At 41.6% G+C, this 14,155-nt stretch overlaps 1 protein-coding gene and 1 long non-coding RNA gene across 2 annotated transcripts in view; one reads left to right on the forward strand and one right to left on the reverse strand.

Moving 5' to 3' along the window:
* The window catches only part of LOC311275423, an 81,378-nt gene extending 71,631 nt beyond the window's left edge, over positions 1-9,747 (forward strand). The window contains exons 2-3 of the long non-coding RNA XR_014624869.1: positions 8,614-8,664; positions 8,753-9,747. This is a non-coding gene — a long non-coding RNA (uncharacterized lncRNA). The remainder of the gene's footprint in view (positions 1-8,613; positions 8,665-8,752) is intronic.
* LOC311275124 (tripartite motif-containing protein 16-like) lies at positions 344-2,877 on the reverse strand. The gene has a single exon (XM_084383394.1). The coding sequence runs from the start codon at positions 2,726-2,728 to the stop codon at positions 1,061-1,063; it is 1,668 nt and encodes a 555-aa protein (XP_084239520.1). The 5' UTR covers positions 2,729-2,877; the 3' UTR covers positions 344-1,060.
* Positions 9,748-14,155: the final 4,408 nt, after the last annotated feature.

The raw sequence follows: 14,155 nt of genomic DNA on the forward strand, positions 1-14,155 counted from the left end.
AAGAGATTCCACTTTACAAATATTATTCACATCAGCTCTCAGGTGTTGTGCTGGAAAAGGTGGAGTAACTTTACCTGTGATGGTGCAATAAATCAATCACAGTTGTCAGGAGCTCTAATCATGACTGTTTTAGATGCATTTGTTTGTTGCCAATTAAATATAATTAAAAAAACAACAACTCATGGACTGACAGATGACACCCTGGACAACATGAGTCACAACAAGTTTGAATCAAATTTGGATTCAAACTTTACAACCCAGGATCGTCTCGCTGTGAGGTGACGGTGCTGTTTTCTCCATCAGCTTTGTATGATACCCTGGAATGAAGACAAGTAGAAAACACTGTGTTCATGTTTGTTTATTCATTTGATAAAGCTTCAGTTTGTTCACACATCCCATCAGTAAAGTCTTTTAAATGACTCTTGTTCAGTGATTTCATGTACAGATTCACTTCATCCACACAGTCAGTTTGTTTGAGCAGAATCTCAGCTATGTACAAGAAACTAATGAATGATCTCATTGATTATGATCATGATGATTACAGTTTAATAGTCCCTTATCTGTAAGTCGATTTGGACAACAACAACAACAACATTCGGTCTGCCAAACAAATAAATGTAAATGTGATTATAGATTTCTTTACAAATGTACAAGAAGATGACAACTAAATATCTACGATGAAGGAAGCTCTGCTGCTTTCTCTCAAACAACAACATACAAACGCATCAAAACAAACATTCAACAAACATTTCGAGCACAGAGACGTTTACACTTTCATGCAGAGAAATGTCAGTTGAGCTAAACAAAAGTCATCATGAGCAGTGAGAGCCTCCACGGCTGAACAGACACAGGAAGGAGCGCCGCCTAAAGAAACTCAAACATTTACAGAAAGACAAATGAGAAGATGTCAAAATCCCGCCCATAATGTTTGATTGACAGGTGATCTCTGTGCAGTGAAGAAATGCCACAACAATCAGCTCTCAGCAAAAAACATGGAGACAAAATAAGTTGAAGGATTCAAACACAGAGTTTAACCCACTGTCCCTGAAATGACTTCTGTCTATTTGAGTTTACACAACTCAGCAGTGGTTCCCTGATCAAGCCAAAAACCAGCATAGAGAGGCTGAGTGAATGTGGTCTGGACTCTGTGGAGGAGAGTCATGGTTTCAAAGACGCTGTAGAAGGACAGAATACCTGCACTGTGATCCAGGTACACTCCAACTCTGGAGGACTCAGGACCTGAGACGGGAGTTTTGATATTGTTGTACCAAAAGTCATAACTGTTAGTCTTACAATATAATGCCCAGGATTGGTCATTCTGTCCAAATAAACTTTCCTCTGACCTCCCTGCTCTGCTGATATTCTTGTATGCGACTGCTACTTCAACTCCTCTCCCTCTCCTCTCCACCTCCCAGTAACAACGTCCAGTCAGACTCTCTCTACTCAGGACCTGAACCCAGTCAGTGAATCTGTCTGGGTGACTAGAATAAGACTGTTCATCTTCCATTGTTACTTTTCTGTCCCCCTCAGATAATAACAGCTCTGTGCTTGCTGTGTTTGGATCCAGTGTGATTTCACGTGAATATTTTAAGAATCCAGCTCTGGTCTTGGGCTCTGATTGAGACAGTAAGACATCCACTTCAGTCACTGTCAGTGAGATGTTTCTCCACATCTCCCTCAGAACGTCCTGTAGTTTATCTCTGACCTCTGACACAGCTGCTGTCACATCCTCAAAGTAGCTCAGAGGACGGATATTGATGCTGGATGAGTGTGTAGACTCACTGAGTGCTGACAGTGAGGGGTAGTTGTGTAGAAACTGGTTGTGATCCTCTGTGTGTGAGAGCTTCTTCAGCTCAGCGTCTTTCCTCTTCAGCTCAGTGATCTCCTGCTCCAGCTTCTGCTGAAGCTCTTTGACTCGACTCACTTCAGTTTCCTGCTGGGATCTGACCTGCTGCTTCACATCAGAGCGTCTTTTCTCCATGAGACGGATCAGCTCGGTGAAGATCTTCTCACTGTCCTCCACTGTTTTATCAGCAGAGCCATTGATGGCCTCCACCTCCTGTTGAAGCACCTTCACATCTTCCTCTCTGTCCTGGATTCTCTGCTGGATGTTTTGTCGACTCACCTCGAGCTCTCTCTGCCTCTCAGTCCTCTCTGCTGCAGCTGTCGCTGTGTCGTGGCCTTTATGTTGATCCACAGAGCAGAGATAACAGATACACTGCTGATCAGTACGGCAGAACATCTTCATCACCTCATTATGACGAGAGCAGATGTTCTCCTTCAGCTTCTCGGTGGGCTCCACCAGCTTGTGGTGTTCAAACATAGGTGATTCATAATGAGGCTGGAGGTGTTTCTCACAGTAAGAGACCAGACAGACCAGACAGGACTTGAGGGCTTTCAGTTTTCTCCCAGTGCAGAAATCACAGGTCACATCTTCAGGTCCAGCGTAGCAGTGATCAGCAGGAGCAGCTTGGAGTCCAGTCTTCATCAGCTCCTCCACTAAAACTGCTAGCATGGTGTTTTTAACCAGGGCAGGCCTCGGTATGAAGCTCTTCCTGCACTGAGGGCAGCTGTGGATTTTCTTCTCATCTTCTCCATCCCAGTAGCTTTTAATACAGTTCATGCAGTAGCTGTGTCCACAGGGAATAGCCACCGGATCCTTCAGTAGATCCAGACAGATCGAACAAGAGAAGGTTTCCCGGTCCAGCTGAACTCCTTTCTCGGCCATTTCACCTCTCAGTGCCGACGACTGTCTGAGTTTCACTTCCTGATAACTGAAACTAGTTTGAGCTCTGATCTGAACAGCATGTGTTGCTTCAGTGATGTGTGCCTGTCTGCTCCTGCACTGCACTGCATGTTGGTCACACCCATCCTCGAGCTGTAGATCTGAAGGGGAGTGAATGAGGAAACAGTTGCACAGAGTGGAGCTTGCTGTGTTTGAGAGCAGGGAGAAGAGGGAGGGGTCATTAAGCTTCGATCCACTCCAGGAAGAGGAGCGGGGTGGAGAGAGACGACGTGTGTTGAACACTTGTTTACAATAGAGCTCATTTCTCATTTTAAACACTGGTCACTTCAGCTGTTAGGAGGTAAAGTCTTCTTAGAGTCAGAGGGTTTGGAGACGGCTCCTCAGTTTTCAACATTACCGAGTCATCCTGTTATTCAGTTTAATCGACCTTTTTACTGATTATATTCATTCAAATACACAACATGAAAGACACATACATTAATCACTGGAGTTTTAAGTCCATTCATTCTTTGAGACAGTTATCCAACAGTTTATTTCTGTAAAACATGCAGACAAACTGAGCTGAGGAGCTTTAACCTCCACTACATCCCTGGTCGGCAGGATGAAGGCGCCCTCTTGTGTTGTGCATCAGTTTTGAGCTGCTGTGATGTTCACTACAGGAAGACATGTACAAACTTCACTGTTGCTGCATTCAGGTTACATGGGAAAGACGGGAGAGAAGAGATTCCACTTTACAAATATTATCAGTTGTCAGGTTGTTAAAAGGATTTGGGAATGTTAGATTTTGTTTTTTCTTGAATTCTGGTGAAACAACATATACCTGTACATACGACTTGTAACCAAATGTAAAGAATCACACATTCATTTCATGACTTTTTGACTGGAGCTGATCGAGGCTGCACATTTTCTATTTGTTGTAAAAGTTGAGTCACTCACTGGTTGAGTCAGGAACAACATTAATCTCCACCGACCATAAGTGATTGTGTCTCGATGACTTAAAATGAGACTGAACATGTTGCTTTCAGACGTGATTTTGATTCTGACTGAGCTGAATTCATACAAATGTCATCATGATTATAAAAATAATTCCTAAAGTACTTCTGTGCTGGAAAAGGTGGAGTAACTTTACCTGTGATGGTGCAATAAATCAATCACAGCTGTCAGGAGCTCTAATCATGACTGTTTAAGATGCATTTCTGTGTAGCCAATTAAATATAATAAAAAAAACAAGACACCATGGACAACACGAGTCACAACAAGTCTGAATGAAACACAGAGTTTAACCCACTGTCCCTGAAATGACTTCTGTCTATTTGAGTTTACACAACTCAGCAGTGGTTTCATGATCAAGCCAAAGTCCAGCATAGAGAGGCTGAGTGAATGTGGTCTGGACTCTGTGGAGGAGAGTCATGGTTTCAGAGACGCTGTAGAAGGACAGAATACCTGCACTGTGATCCAGGTACACTCCAACTCTGGAGGACTCAGGACCTGAGACGGGAGTTTTGATATTGTTGTACCAAAAGTCATAACTGTTATTGTCCCAAAATAATGACCAGGATTTGTCATTTAATCCAAATGAACTTTCATCTGACATCCCTACTCTGCTGATATTCTTGTATGCGACTGCTACGTCAACTCCTTCCCCTCTCCACTCCACCTCCCAGTAACTTCGTCCAGTCAGACTCTCTCTACTCAGGACCTGCTTCCACACAGTGAATCTGTCTGGGTGACTAGAATAAGACTGTTCATCTTCCATTCTTGTTGCTTTTCTGTTCCCCTCAGATAATAACAGATATGTGTTTGCTGTGTTTGGATCCAGTGTGATTTCACGTGAATATTTTAAGAATCCAGCTCTGGTCTTGGGCTCTGATTGAGACAGTAAAACATCCACTTCAGGGCAGCTGTGGATTTTCTTCTCGTCTTCTTCATCCCAGTGATCTTTAATACAGTTCATGCAGTAGCTGTGTCCACAGGGAACAGTCACCGGATCCTTCAGTAGATCCAGACAGATCGAACAAGAGATAGTTTCCTGGTCCAGCTGAACTCCTTTCTGCGCCATTTCACCTCTCAGTGCCAACGACTGATTCAGTATCACTTCCTTGGATGTGAAATTAGTTTGAGCTCTGATCTAAGCAACATGATTTGTCTTCAGACTTTAGAACTGAAGGGGAGGGAACAAGGAAATACTGTAAATGGACAGAGAGGATCTCACTCTGTCGGTAATCAACCTTTGATTCATTCCTGGACGAGGAGCAGCTCTGTGAATCTGAACTTTGTACCCTCAAACATTTACTCAAGTACTGTACTTAATTACAGTTCTGAGTTACTTGTAATTAAGCCTTTCAGACCATTGTAGTTTGACCTGTGCTTGCTGCTGGGTTCAGTAGAGTCACAGCACTGCTGCACCCAAAGTTCAGGTGGTTGAACTCATTTAATTCTCATTTAGTTTAATCATTAATCATGCTAAATACCAATGTTCAAAGCTGGTAGAGTGTATGAAGTAAACATCAGACTAGAGCAGAGATTCAAGACTGTGGTGTTGGTGACATCTGCTGGATTTTGCTGAGTATTGCCATCACCATGAGGACACTAAATGACAGTTCAATGGGGCAGATCGACCTCCTGAGCCAGCTCTTGACACCCACACAGGGCGATGCCCGGTCGACATGCAGAGAGATAAAGACAGGACCAGGTGCGGACTTACCATTAGGCAAAACTAGGCGGTTGCCTAGGGCCCCAAGTTCCTGAGCGGCCCATAAAAATCCTCATACACTTATGGTTAATACAGTTATTACTTATTTGCGCACATTAATTATGTTATGGCCAAGGCTCTTTTAATGATCAATAGCTGGGATAGATAATTCTAAAAGGTAAAATATGACATTTCTAAAATGATATGGGTCAAAATCTTGATAAAAGATGTAAAGCCAGTGATTTATACAATTGCATTCAATGTTCAGACCTTAAAGCTACGACTTAGCTGCTGGGACTTCACTTGTAAAATAGATTATAAAAATGACCCACGGTCAATTCTTACATCTGCAGCAATGTCAGTTCAAAATGTTATCAATTGATGCATGTCCCTGAATACATGTTTTGTAGTAAGATTCAACAGAGAGGAAACCTGCATGGAAGTTGCACTGTATCCATAACAAGTTAATTTTAATTTCATTTAGATTTGAAAACGGTTCCTAAAATTGAACAGTGTGTCTCCATCTTGGGGGTTGATCTGAAAATGGTGATGATGAATGAGTATTTGTAATTAATGAAAACATTGGTTATTCATTGGGTTGTTGCAAATGTGTGTGATAATCTCTGGACACGAGGGACCTGAATTTAAAGAGAGTGATGAATATAAACTTTATTCAGGGAGTACTTCATGATGAGGCGCACATGTCATGGAAAGACGAATGGGTGGATTTTAAGTGGAAAGGGGGCGTTATGTCCCATTCACTCCAACAAGATGAAGCAGCTGTGGTGTCATTGTTGTAAAGGTAAGCCCAAAACAATTTGTTTTCATGATATGTGAGGTAGGAATTTTTCTTGGGAAAGATGAATTGATGTGAACCAATATCGGCAAATGTACAAATTATAGTGTGACTAGAGATAAAAAAAATTTAATAGCGATCATGAGTGTATGTAGTTTATTATACGCCCCCCATTATTGTTGTAAGTACCTGCATTTGATCTTGTTTAGATGGCAAAAGCCCTGATAAAGGCTTTCCCAGCCATCCCTGACATGAACTTCAGCACATCTAAAAAAAGAAATGGAGGAGAGGAGAGATCTGGCTCTTCACATCCTGGAAGCCTCAGGTAAAGGCTAATAGCTTCAATAGCTTCCAGGTCATGTGATGAATTGACTCAAAATCAGTGTGGGATCATGTAACTACACTGGCTGCATGAGATACACCTCTTGTTTTTACATTTTACATCTGTTCATAATTTTTACTCATTTTTATATGTAAATATTAGCATTTTAGCTCAATAGCTTCCAGGTCATGTGATCAATTGACTCAAAATCATATTGGGATCATGTAACTACACTGGCTGCATGAGATACGCCTCTTGTTTTCACGCTTTACATCTCGAAATATTTTTTAATAATTTTTATTAGCAAATATTAGCATTTTTAGCAAATATTAGCATTTTAGCTCAATAGCTTCCAGGTCATGTCATCAATTGACTCAAAATCAGTGTGGGATCATGTACCTACACTGGCTGCATGAGATACGCCTCTTGCTTTTACGGATTACATCTGTAAATATTTTTTATTAATTTCTATTATTTTTTATTAATTTTTGTATGTAAATATTAGCATTTTAGCTCAATAGCTTCCAGGTCATGTGATCAATTGACTCAAAATCATATTGGGATCATGTAACTACACTGGCTGCATGAGATACACCTCTTGTTTTCACGTTTTACATCTCGAAATATTTTTTATTAATTTTTAATAGCAAATATTAGCTTTTTTAGCAAATATTAACATTTTAGCTCAATAGCTTCAAGGTCATGTGATCAATTGACTCCAAATCAGTGTGGGATCATGTAACTACACTGGCTGCATGAGATACACCTCTTGTTTTTACGTTTTACATCTCTAAATATTTTGTATTAATTTTTATTAATTTTTACGTGTAAATATTAGCATTTTAGCTCAATAGCTTCCAGGTCGTGTGATGAATTGACTCAAAATCAGTGTGGGATAATGTAACTACACTGGCTGCATGAGATACGCCTCTTGTTTTTACGTTTTATATCTCTAAATATTTTTTATTAATTTCTATTATTTTTTGTATGTAAATATTAGCATTTTAGCTCAATAGCTTCCAGGTCATGTGATCAATTGACTCAAAATCAGTGTGGGATCATATAACTACACTGGCTGCATGAGATACGCCTCTTGTTTTTACGTTTTATATATCTAAATATTTTTTATTAATTTCTATTAATTTGTATTATTTTTTATATGTAAATATTAGCATTTTAGCTCAATAGCTTCCAGGTCATGTGATCAATTGACTCAAAATCAGTGTGGGATCATGTAATTACACTGGCTGAATGAGATACGCCTCTTGTTTTCATGTTTTACATCTCGAAATATTTTTTATCAATTTTTATTAGCAAATATTAGCATTTTTAGCAAATATTAGCATTTTAGCTCAATAGCTTCCAGGTCATGTGATGAATTGACTCAAAATCAGTGTGGGATCATGTAACTACACTGGCTGCATGAGATACGCCTCTTGTTTTTACATTTTACATCTGTTCATAATTTTTTATACATTTTTAGGCTATATGTAAATATTAGCATCTTAGCTCAATAGCTTCTCAATAGCTTTAAACACAGTATCTCTGCTTTAAATATCCCACATTTTTATTTTGAAAACAGGAAGTCGGTACACGCTGTAGCCGTCTTCGCCGTGTGTTAACTGTAAAGTCTGCAATACGGGTGCACTTGAAATGTTGGAGTGGCTGCGAATGTCGAATATCCAACTTAAAACTAACTTCACTGAAGTCTTGTCATGATGTATTTTCCAGCTGGCCCAAGACGATTTTTTAAAGAGTTTTGGCTGAAGAAGTCGCCCCACAAAGGAAGACTCTTTCAGTTTATCACAAATATTAGCATTAAATCATCATTTTGAGGGTACATGGTTTTCACTGGGCAGGAAGGGTTTGAAATATGTAACCAGCAACGTAAATGTAGTGGAGTAGAAAGTGCAGTTTTTGCCTCTGAAATACAGCGGAGCAGACAAAACTGAAGTTGCATGAAATCCTAAAATGTCTACGTCAGCACTTGAGTAAATATACTTACACTTCACCACTGGGTAAGAGCCTTATACTGTGTTTTGTGTGTTTGTTTTCAGAATGAGGGAGAGAGACAACGTGAAAAAGGGACAGGAAGAGAGGGACAAAAGGTAAAACAAATAATACATGTGTATTCTGTTAAAATGTATCTATCTGTATAATTGACCTGTTGTTTTGTGTGTTGTCTTCTCATTTCAGAGGGCCCCATGCCTGCCTTTGCCTTGGGGCCCACATTTCTTAAATCCGCCACTGGACAGGACTCATCCTCATCCATTGCCTCCTCACTGGCAGCCTGCATGTTTGTCCCATCTTTCAGTTTCATGTCTCAGAAGTTCTTCAGTTTTTGAATGTTCATCTTTGTCCGGTTAGAGAGGAAGTCATTTTGTTTGCTTGTTTACTGCGGGTCTGCTGACACTGAGGCTGTTTACTGTTTAATGAATAATGAATGGACTTGAACATTTTTTTCATCCGACAGACTTTGGTGATCCCCTGACCTTAGGTTTAAAGGTTAAAGTGAAATGTCTTGACAACTTTTCGATGGATTGCCATGAAATTTGTGCAAATGTGAAATTTACATCCTGAAGATTTGAGTCTTCTGAACACTTAATTTTTTTTTAACTTGTACTCATATTTAGCCACAGAAGATAATAGGGAGGCTGTGGGAGGCCACAATTCAATCACATCCAATCACCACAAAACAAACACAATAATGGCCTTTACTGATGCAAATATAACATAGCAAAGAAAAAAAAAATATATCTGATATTTTGAAGTTTTAGTCACGTAATGTTTCATCTCGTAGCTGACTTCCTTCCTCAGTATATGACTTGTGAGCACATGATAAAGCATATCATGTTTAAGGACTTCAGGGGCTCCGTAATAATACACCAATACAAGCTCTCAAAGCATTTTGTTTGGAATGACATCTGATTTCAACGAATACCAAAACGCTCAAAATTCATTAAATACGTAAATGCATTTAATTGAAATACTGCGTGTCTCTGGTTGCAGCCTTATTGATAGTAGATTTCTGGATTTCTTGTTGTTTAAATATCCTCAGGGTAGAAATTTATGGCAAATATTCTTGATCTGTTTGGTAGCTTGTTTCCTGTTGTTTGACGTGCCAACGTCTGATTCTTCACATCATCAATGAACGAGTGTTTCTTTGTCATAATTTAACTTTTGAATTTTGACTTGAGTCCAGTGTTTATTGGCGTCCTCTGTCTTTCCTATCGATAAGTCCTCAGTAGATGACAGAAGACACTTCTGAAAAACATTTGCTCACCCACCCTGTCCACATAAATCATGTCTCTTCAAAGGCTTTCTTCCCTTGTTTGACCCATGACAGCCTTTTCAGCGCTATCATGTATTTCCCACAGAGCGTTCTCAGCGGCAGTGACAGCCCTCTGTAAAGTAGGTGCCGCTGGGTCTCTGCTTATCTCAGAGCGAGTCTCCTGTTTCACATGTGCGAGCGCAGATAGAGGCTGAGAGAAAAGTTGTATCTCATCACAGGAAAGACTCGACTCTGTCATCCTCCGCCGTGACTCGTTTTCTCCCCCCACACTTCCTCTGTGAGAGATCAATGCTTTTGACAACTTAGACCTGACGGCCTAGCATGTAGCTGAGAACGTTGTCCTCGTCCCTGCTGCTCTCCATCGTCAGCTACCAAAAAAAACCTCTTTGCAATATCGAGTCACACCCAAATGAGGACGACGATCTCCCTCGAGTGTACGAGAGCTTACCGCTGAAAAAGAGCTGGGTGTGACTGCTTCACACTAATATCTTTTTTTCTTCTTCTTTATAACCCACAAGACGAGATAAAATGACCTGTCACGCTTGAAAGGGTCAGTTCACCCTCTGTTGATAATTATCTTGATTTTATGAACGTTTTAAACTAAAATTATAGCCATACTTTACAAATTGCCCCTTCAAGACTCTTTAAAATCATGTACTTTTGTCCATCAACCAGAGAAGCTGGTTAAACATGAGCGCCTGGACAGTAAAAGTATATGTGAGGTCAGACTCTCTGCTTGCTGTCCTGTGTTTGAACTCCAGCTGTCTGACAGAGGTTGTGTTTCACGGCTGCCTCTCTCTCCTCAGAGTAACCTTGAACTCAGTCCTTGTTGCTGAGGTGAACAGGAGGAGGGGGGGGCATAATGACCGGAGCGAGTATTTACCTTATCCAGAATCAGCAGGCTGCACAGAGGCAGCTTTTTGAGGAAGCCACATGTGAGCTTGCCGCCCAGAGTGCATGTGTGTTGCAGTCTGAGGGGGGCAGGGTGGAGGAGGGGGCCAGGTCTGGTCTCAGAAAGCAGCTTCTGTTTGGACTCTGACAGAGTTTGATTCAGTCTTTTCAGACACTCGACTCCACTTAGAGGAGGTTTATTGAAGTTCCAGACCAGGACCCTGCGTCAGGTCTGTTCTGGGTATGTGTGATAAATAAGTGAGCCTGCTCTGATTGTTGATGATTTGACACAAGCCTGGATTTCTTTCTTTTAAAGGCACAATTTGTAAAATGTGGCCCGAGTGAAGTAACATCATCTGCAGAGTGTGAAGAAACAACAGTGCTGACGTTGTTTCAAAGACGTCTAGGCTCCTGTAGTTTCAGCTGCGAGATGCACCAGAAGTGAGTTCACCTTTTACAGCCCTTTCACATCTGAACTCCGAACAATATCCAGAGAGTCAGATCAGGATATCGCCCACATTTGCTTGTTCACACATGCAGCACACAACAGGAGATTGTCTGTGTCCAGCAAACGAAAGAGAAAAAAGTGAGGAAATATCCTGGCCAGATGTTCAGAAGAGCTTTGACGATGAGCAGCCATTTTCGTGTGTCCCAGTGTACGTGTGAGTGTGTGTTACAGCCGATTAAAGCAGCGCTAACGTGGGGGATTACACGTTGGCGACATGCCCACTCACTCCTCTATTCACACATGTTGCTCACCCAGACTTAGGTGAAGGGAGCTGGCAGAGTAAAGTCTGGGGCAAATCATGCCAACATTTGTGTTCACACATGCAGCTCCTCAGGGTTACAGTGCATATATGAGAGGGGTTCAGATTGATTTGAAAAGATGATATTTACACCCCTGAGGTGCCATCGGGCTATAAGTGAGGTTATTTCTCTCATTCGTAAATATATAATAAAAAGAAAGTAGAGAAGTACAAGGTGTAAACAATAAAAAATACAAAAACAGTGTTTCCTTAGAGCTCTGCCACACCATGAATTGTGAATAGTGCTCACTACGAGTCATTGAAGTTGTTGGGGAGGGGCTGCAGCATGTTAAAGTCTCAGTGTTTGGCATGTGTGCGTTCATGTCATTAAACCAAATTCCCCTGAACTCCACCCAGAACGAGTACAAAGACCCCCTGTCCACACGCTGTGCACACGGCTGTGTGGACACTTAAAGTTACAGCTCTCGGTTTACAAAGATGTCTACTACCTGAGGTGTTGTTCCCTAAAAGTCCTTTGTTGCACTGATGAGAAACATGTAGTTCACATCCATACCAACCAGCGTAAAGTCAGTTTAAAAAGCACATATTGAACAGGACGAGTGGTTTTGATAAAGCAGGAACTACTTTCTTTCTACGCCGCAGAAGGAAGCATGCATCTACTCATGGACGAGACGGAAGCTAATTAAGCAAGCTAACGGTACAGCTCAGCCGAGGAAGATGCCTAAAATGTTTACATCATCGGTCATTGTCAAGTTTTGGAGATATCGGCCGTAGAGATGCCTTCTCTCCAATATGATGGAACTAGATGGCACTGGGCTAGTGATGCTCAAAGCACAAAAAACACACATTTGAAGCTCAACAGCAAAGTCTCTTTCCAGGAATCATGACCCGCTTACTCAAGATAATCCGCAGAACTCGTGGATAATTTCTTTCTACCGAACTACATCTGCCAAATGTAGCACCGCGCAGAATGAGTCGCTCAAATTATGACAGTAAAACAAGTCATTTTGCGGGGGTTGTAACACTTCTTTCACAATGTTAACCTACGGTGAAAAGTCTTTTTCATGTGACGTTTTAATTGGCCACTACGAAAGTTAGCTTCGAAGCCTGGCACTCGTTCTGGGGGCTTGCTCTTGACAGCGCGGGATGTAAACATTAATGGCTAACTTTTTGGCTGAGCTGTAATGCTAGCTAGCTTAGGTAGCTAGCGTCTATTCAATGAGAGGATGCACGCTTCCTCCTGCAGCTGCTCACAACATACTGTAACCAGGAAATGGCTGAGTGAGGAGTCTAGTCTGCTTACGAGTCATAAGGACCTCCAGCTTCTTTTCACGTCCAGTTTTTTGATGTCAAGCATTTCGTCTCACCTCCACGACGACCCTGTTTGTTGTCCCTAATTCAACTCAACTATTGCTGTTGAGCTTTTTACAGTGAATATTTTTTTGTCTTTTGTTTTACCTCCCCCTTATATTGGAGTGACGGCAAAACTTGGCAACTCACACCAAAACAATCTAGATGGATCATTTTTACGGTCCTTTTTATTGCTCTTAGTTAATCTCTGCTGTCTCCAACATCTGGTGATGAGCCTCAGACCAGAGGAGTGGAGAAAGTAATCAGCTATCACATACATTATATGTGCATGTCCACATACTTTTGGCCATCACAGAAATCCCTGATTTGTTTTTTCTGCCTTTGCACTCACAGGTCTGCCTCCATCACATGCCAGCAGTCTATTCCGACCCAAACTCATTAAGTTCACAACAAGATTTACTCTCTGTGACCAACCTCTCGCTCAGCCGTTACAGCCGACGGCCTGATTGCCGACCTTTTCAACTCTTTATTACTTTAACCTTTTGCTGTAAAGCTCACTGGCCGCAGCAGCGGCGCAGTTAACGTCGCAGTTTCTGCAGAGTGAGCGGGAGTAATGAAGGAGGCTCGTTTGGCTTCACAGCCCAGAAACCTGAGTCCTGCAGATTCACGGCAGCTCGGATGAATAAATCTTATTTTTCATCGTCAAGCAGATTATTTAAGTTATTCTAAGGAAACCTGTCGTCAATCTGTTGACACCAACTGAGAGAAAACATGACAATCATACTGTGGTGGAGGACAGATCTGAATACTTCTTCACCCACAGCTGATGAGTCCATTTCACAATGCTGACAGAGAAGATTACCGCTAATAAGAATTTGGATTTCCTTTGTAGTGTAAAATCGTTTGGTGGCGTCCTCAACAGCCCCGAGAAGCTGTGAGCATAAACTGTTTGACATCTGGCTCCGTGCCCTTTCAGCCGTTAATCCTCTGGTACTGTAATGAGCCTGAAACAACAGACGTGTGGAGAGACAGAAAATAAAAAGGCAGGTGTGGTGTGAATCTCGTGTCATATATCAGGTGACGGCGAGGCAGTAAAACAGAGATAAGCAGAGATGGATGGATGAAGGGGGAATGTGATAATTGGAGTGTAATTAATCCTCGGGTGAATATGTTGTGAAACGCTCCCCGCAGCATGTGGTTCATCAGACGGAGACCAGCCCAACACCCAGGAACTGTTCCTCATTACACTCAAGACTGGATTCACCCATGTAAACATAGGAAGGGCTTCCTCTGGGACACGTCCCATTCCGCTCAGTGTCATCTCTGCAGAATGTGCCC

The sequence above is a fragment of the Pagrus pagrus genome (assembly GCF_965226575.1).
Source record: "Pagrus pagrus genome assembly, chromosome: 19".
NCBI lineage: Eukaryota > Metazoa > Chordata > Actinopteri > Spariformes > Sparidae > Pagrus > Pagrus pagrus.

Coding starts and splice junctions, on each gene's coding strand:
- LOC311275124 (XM_084383394.1), bottom strand. CDS start 2,728: ATGGCCGAGAAAGGAGTTCAGCTGGACCGGGAAACCTTCTCTTGTTCG.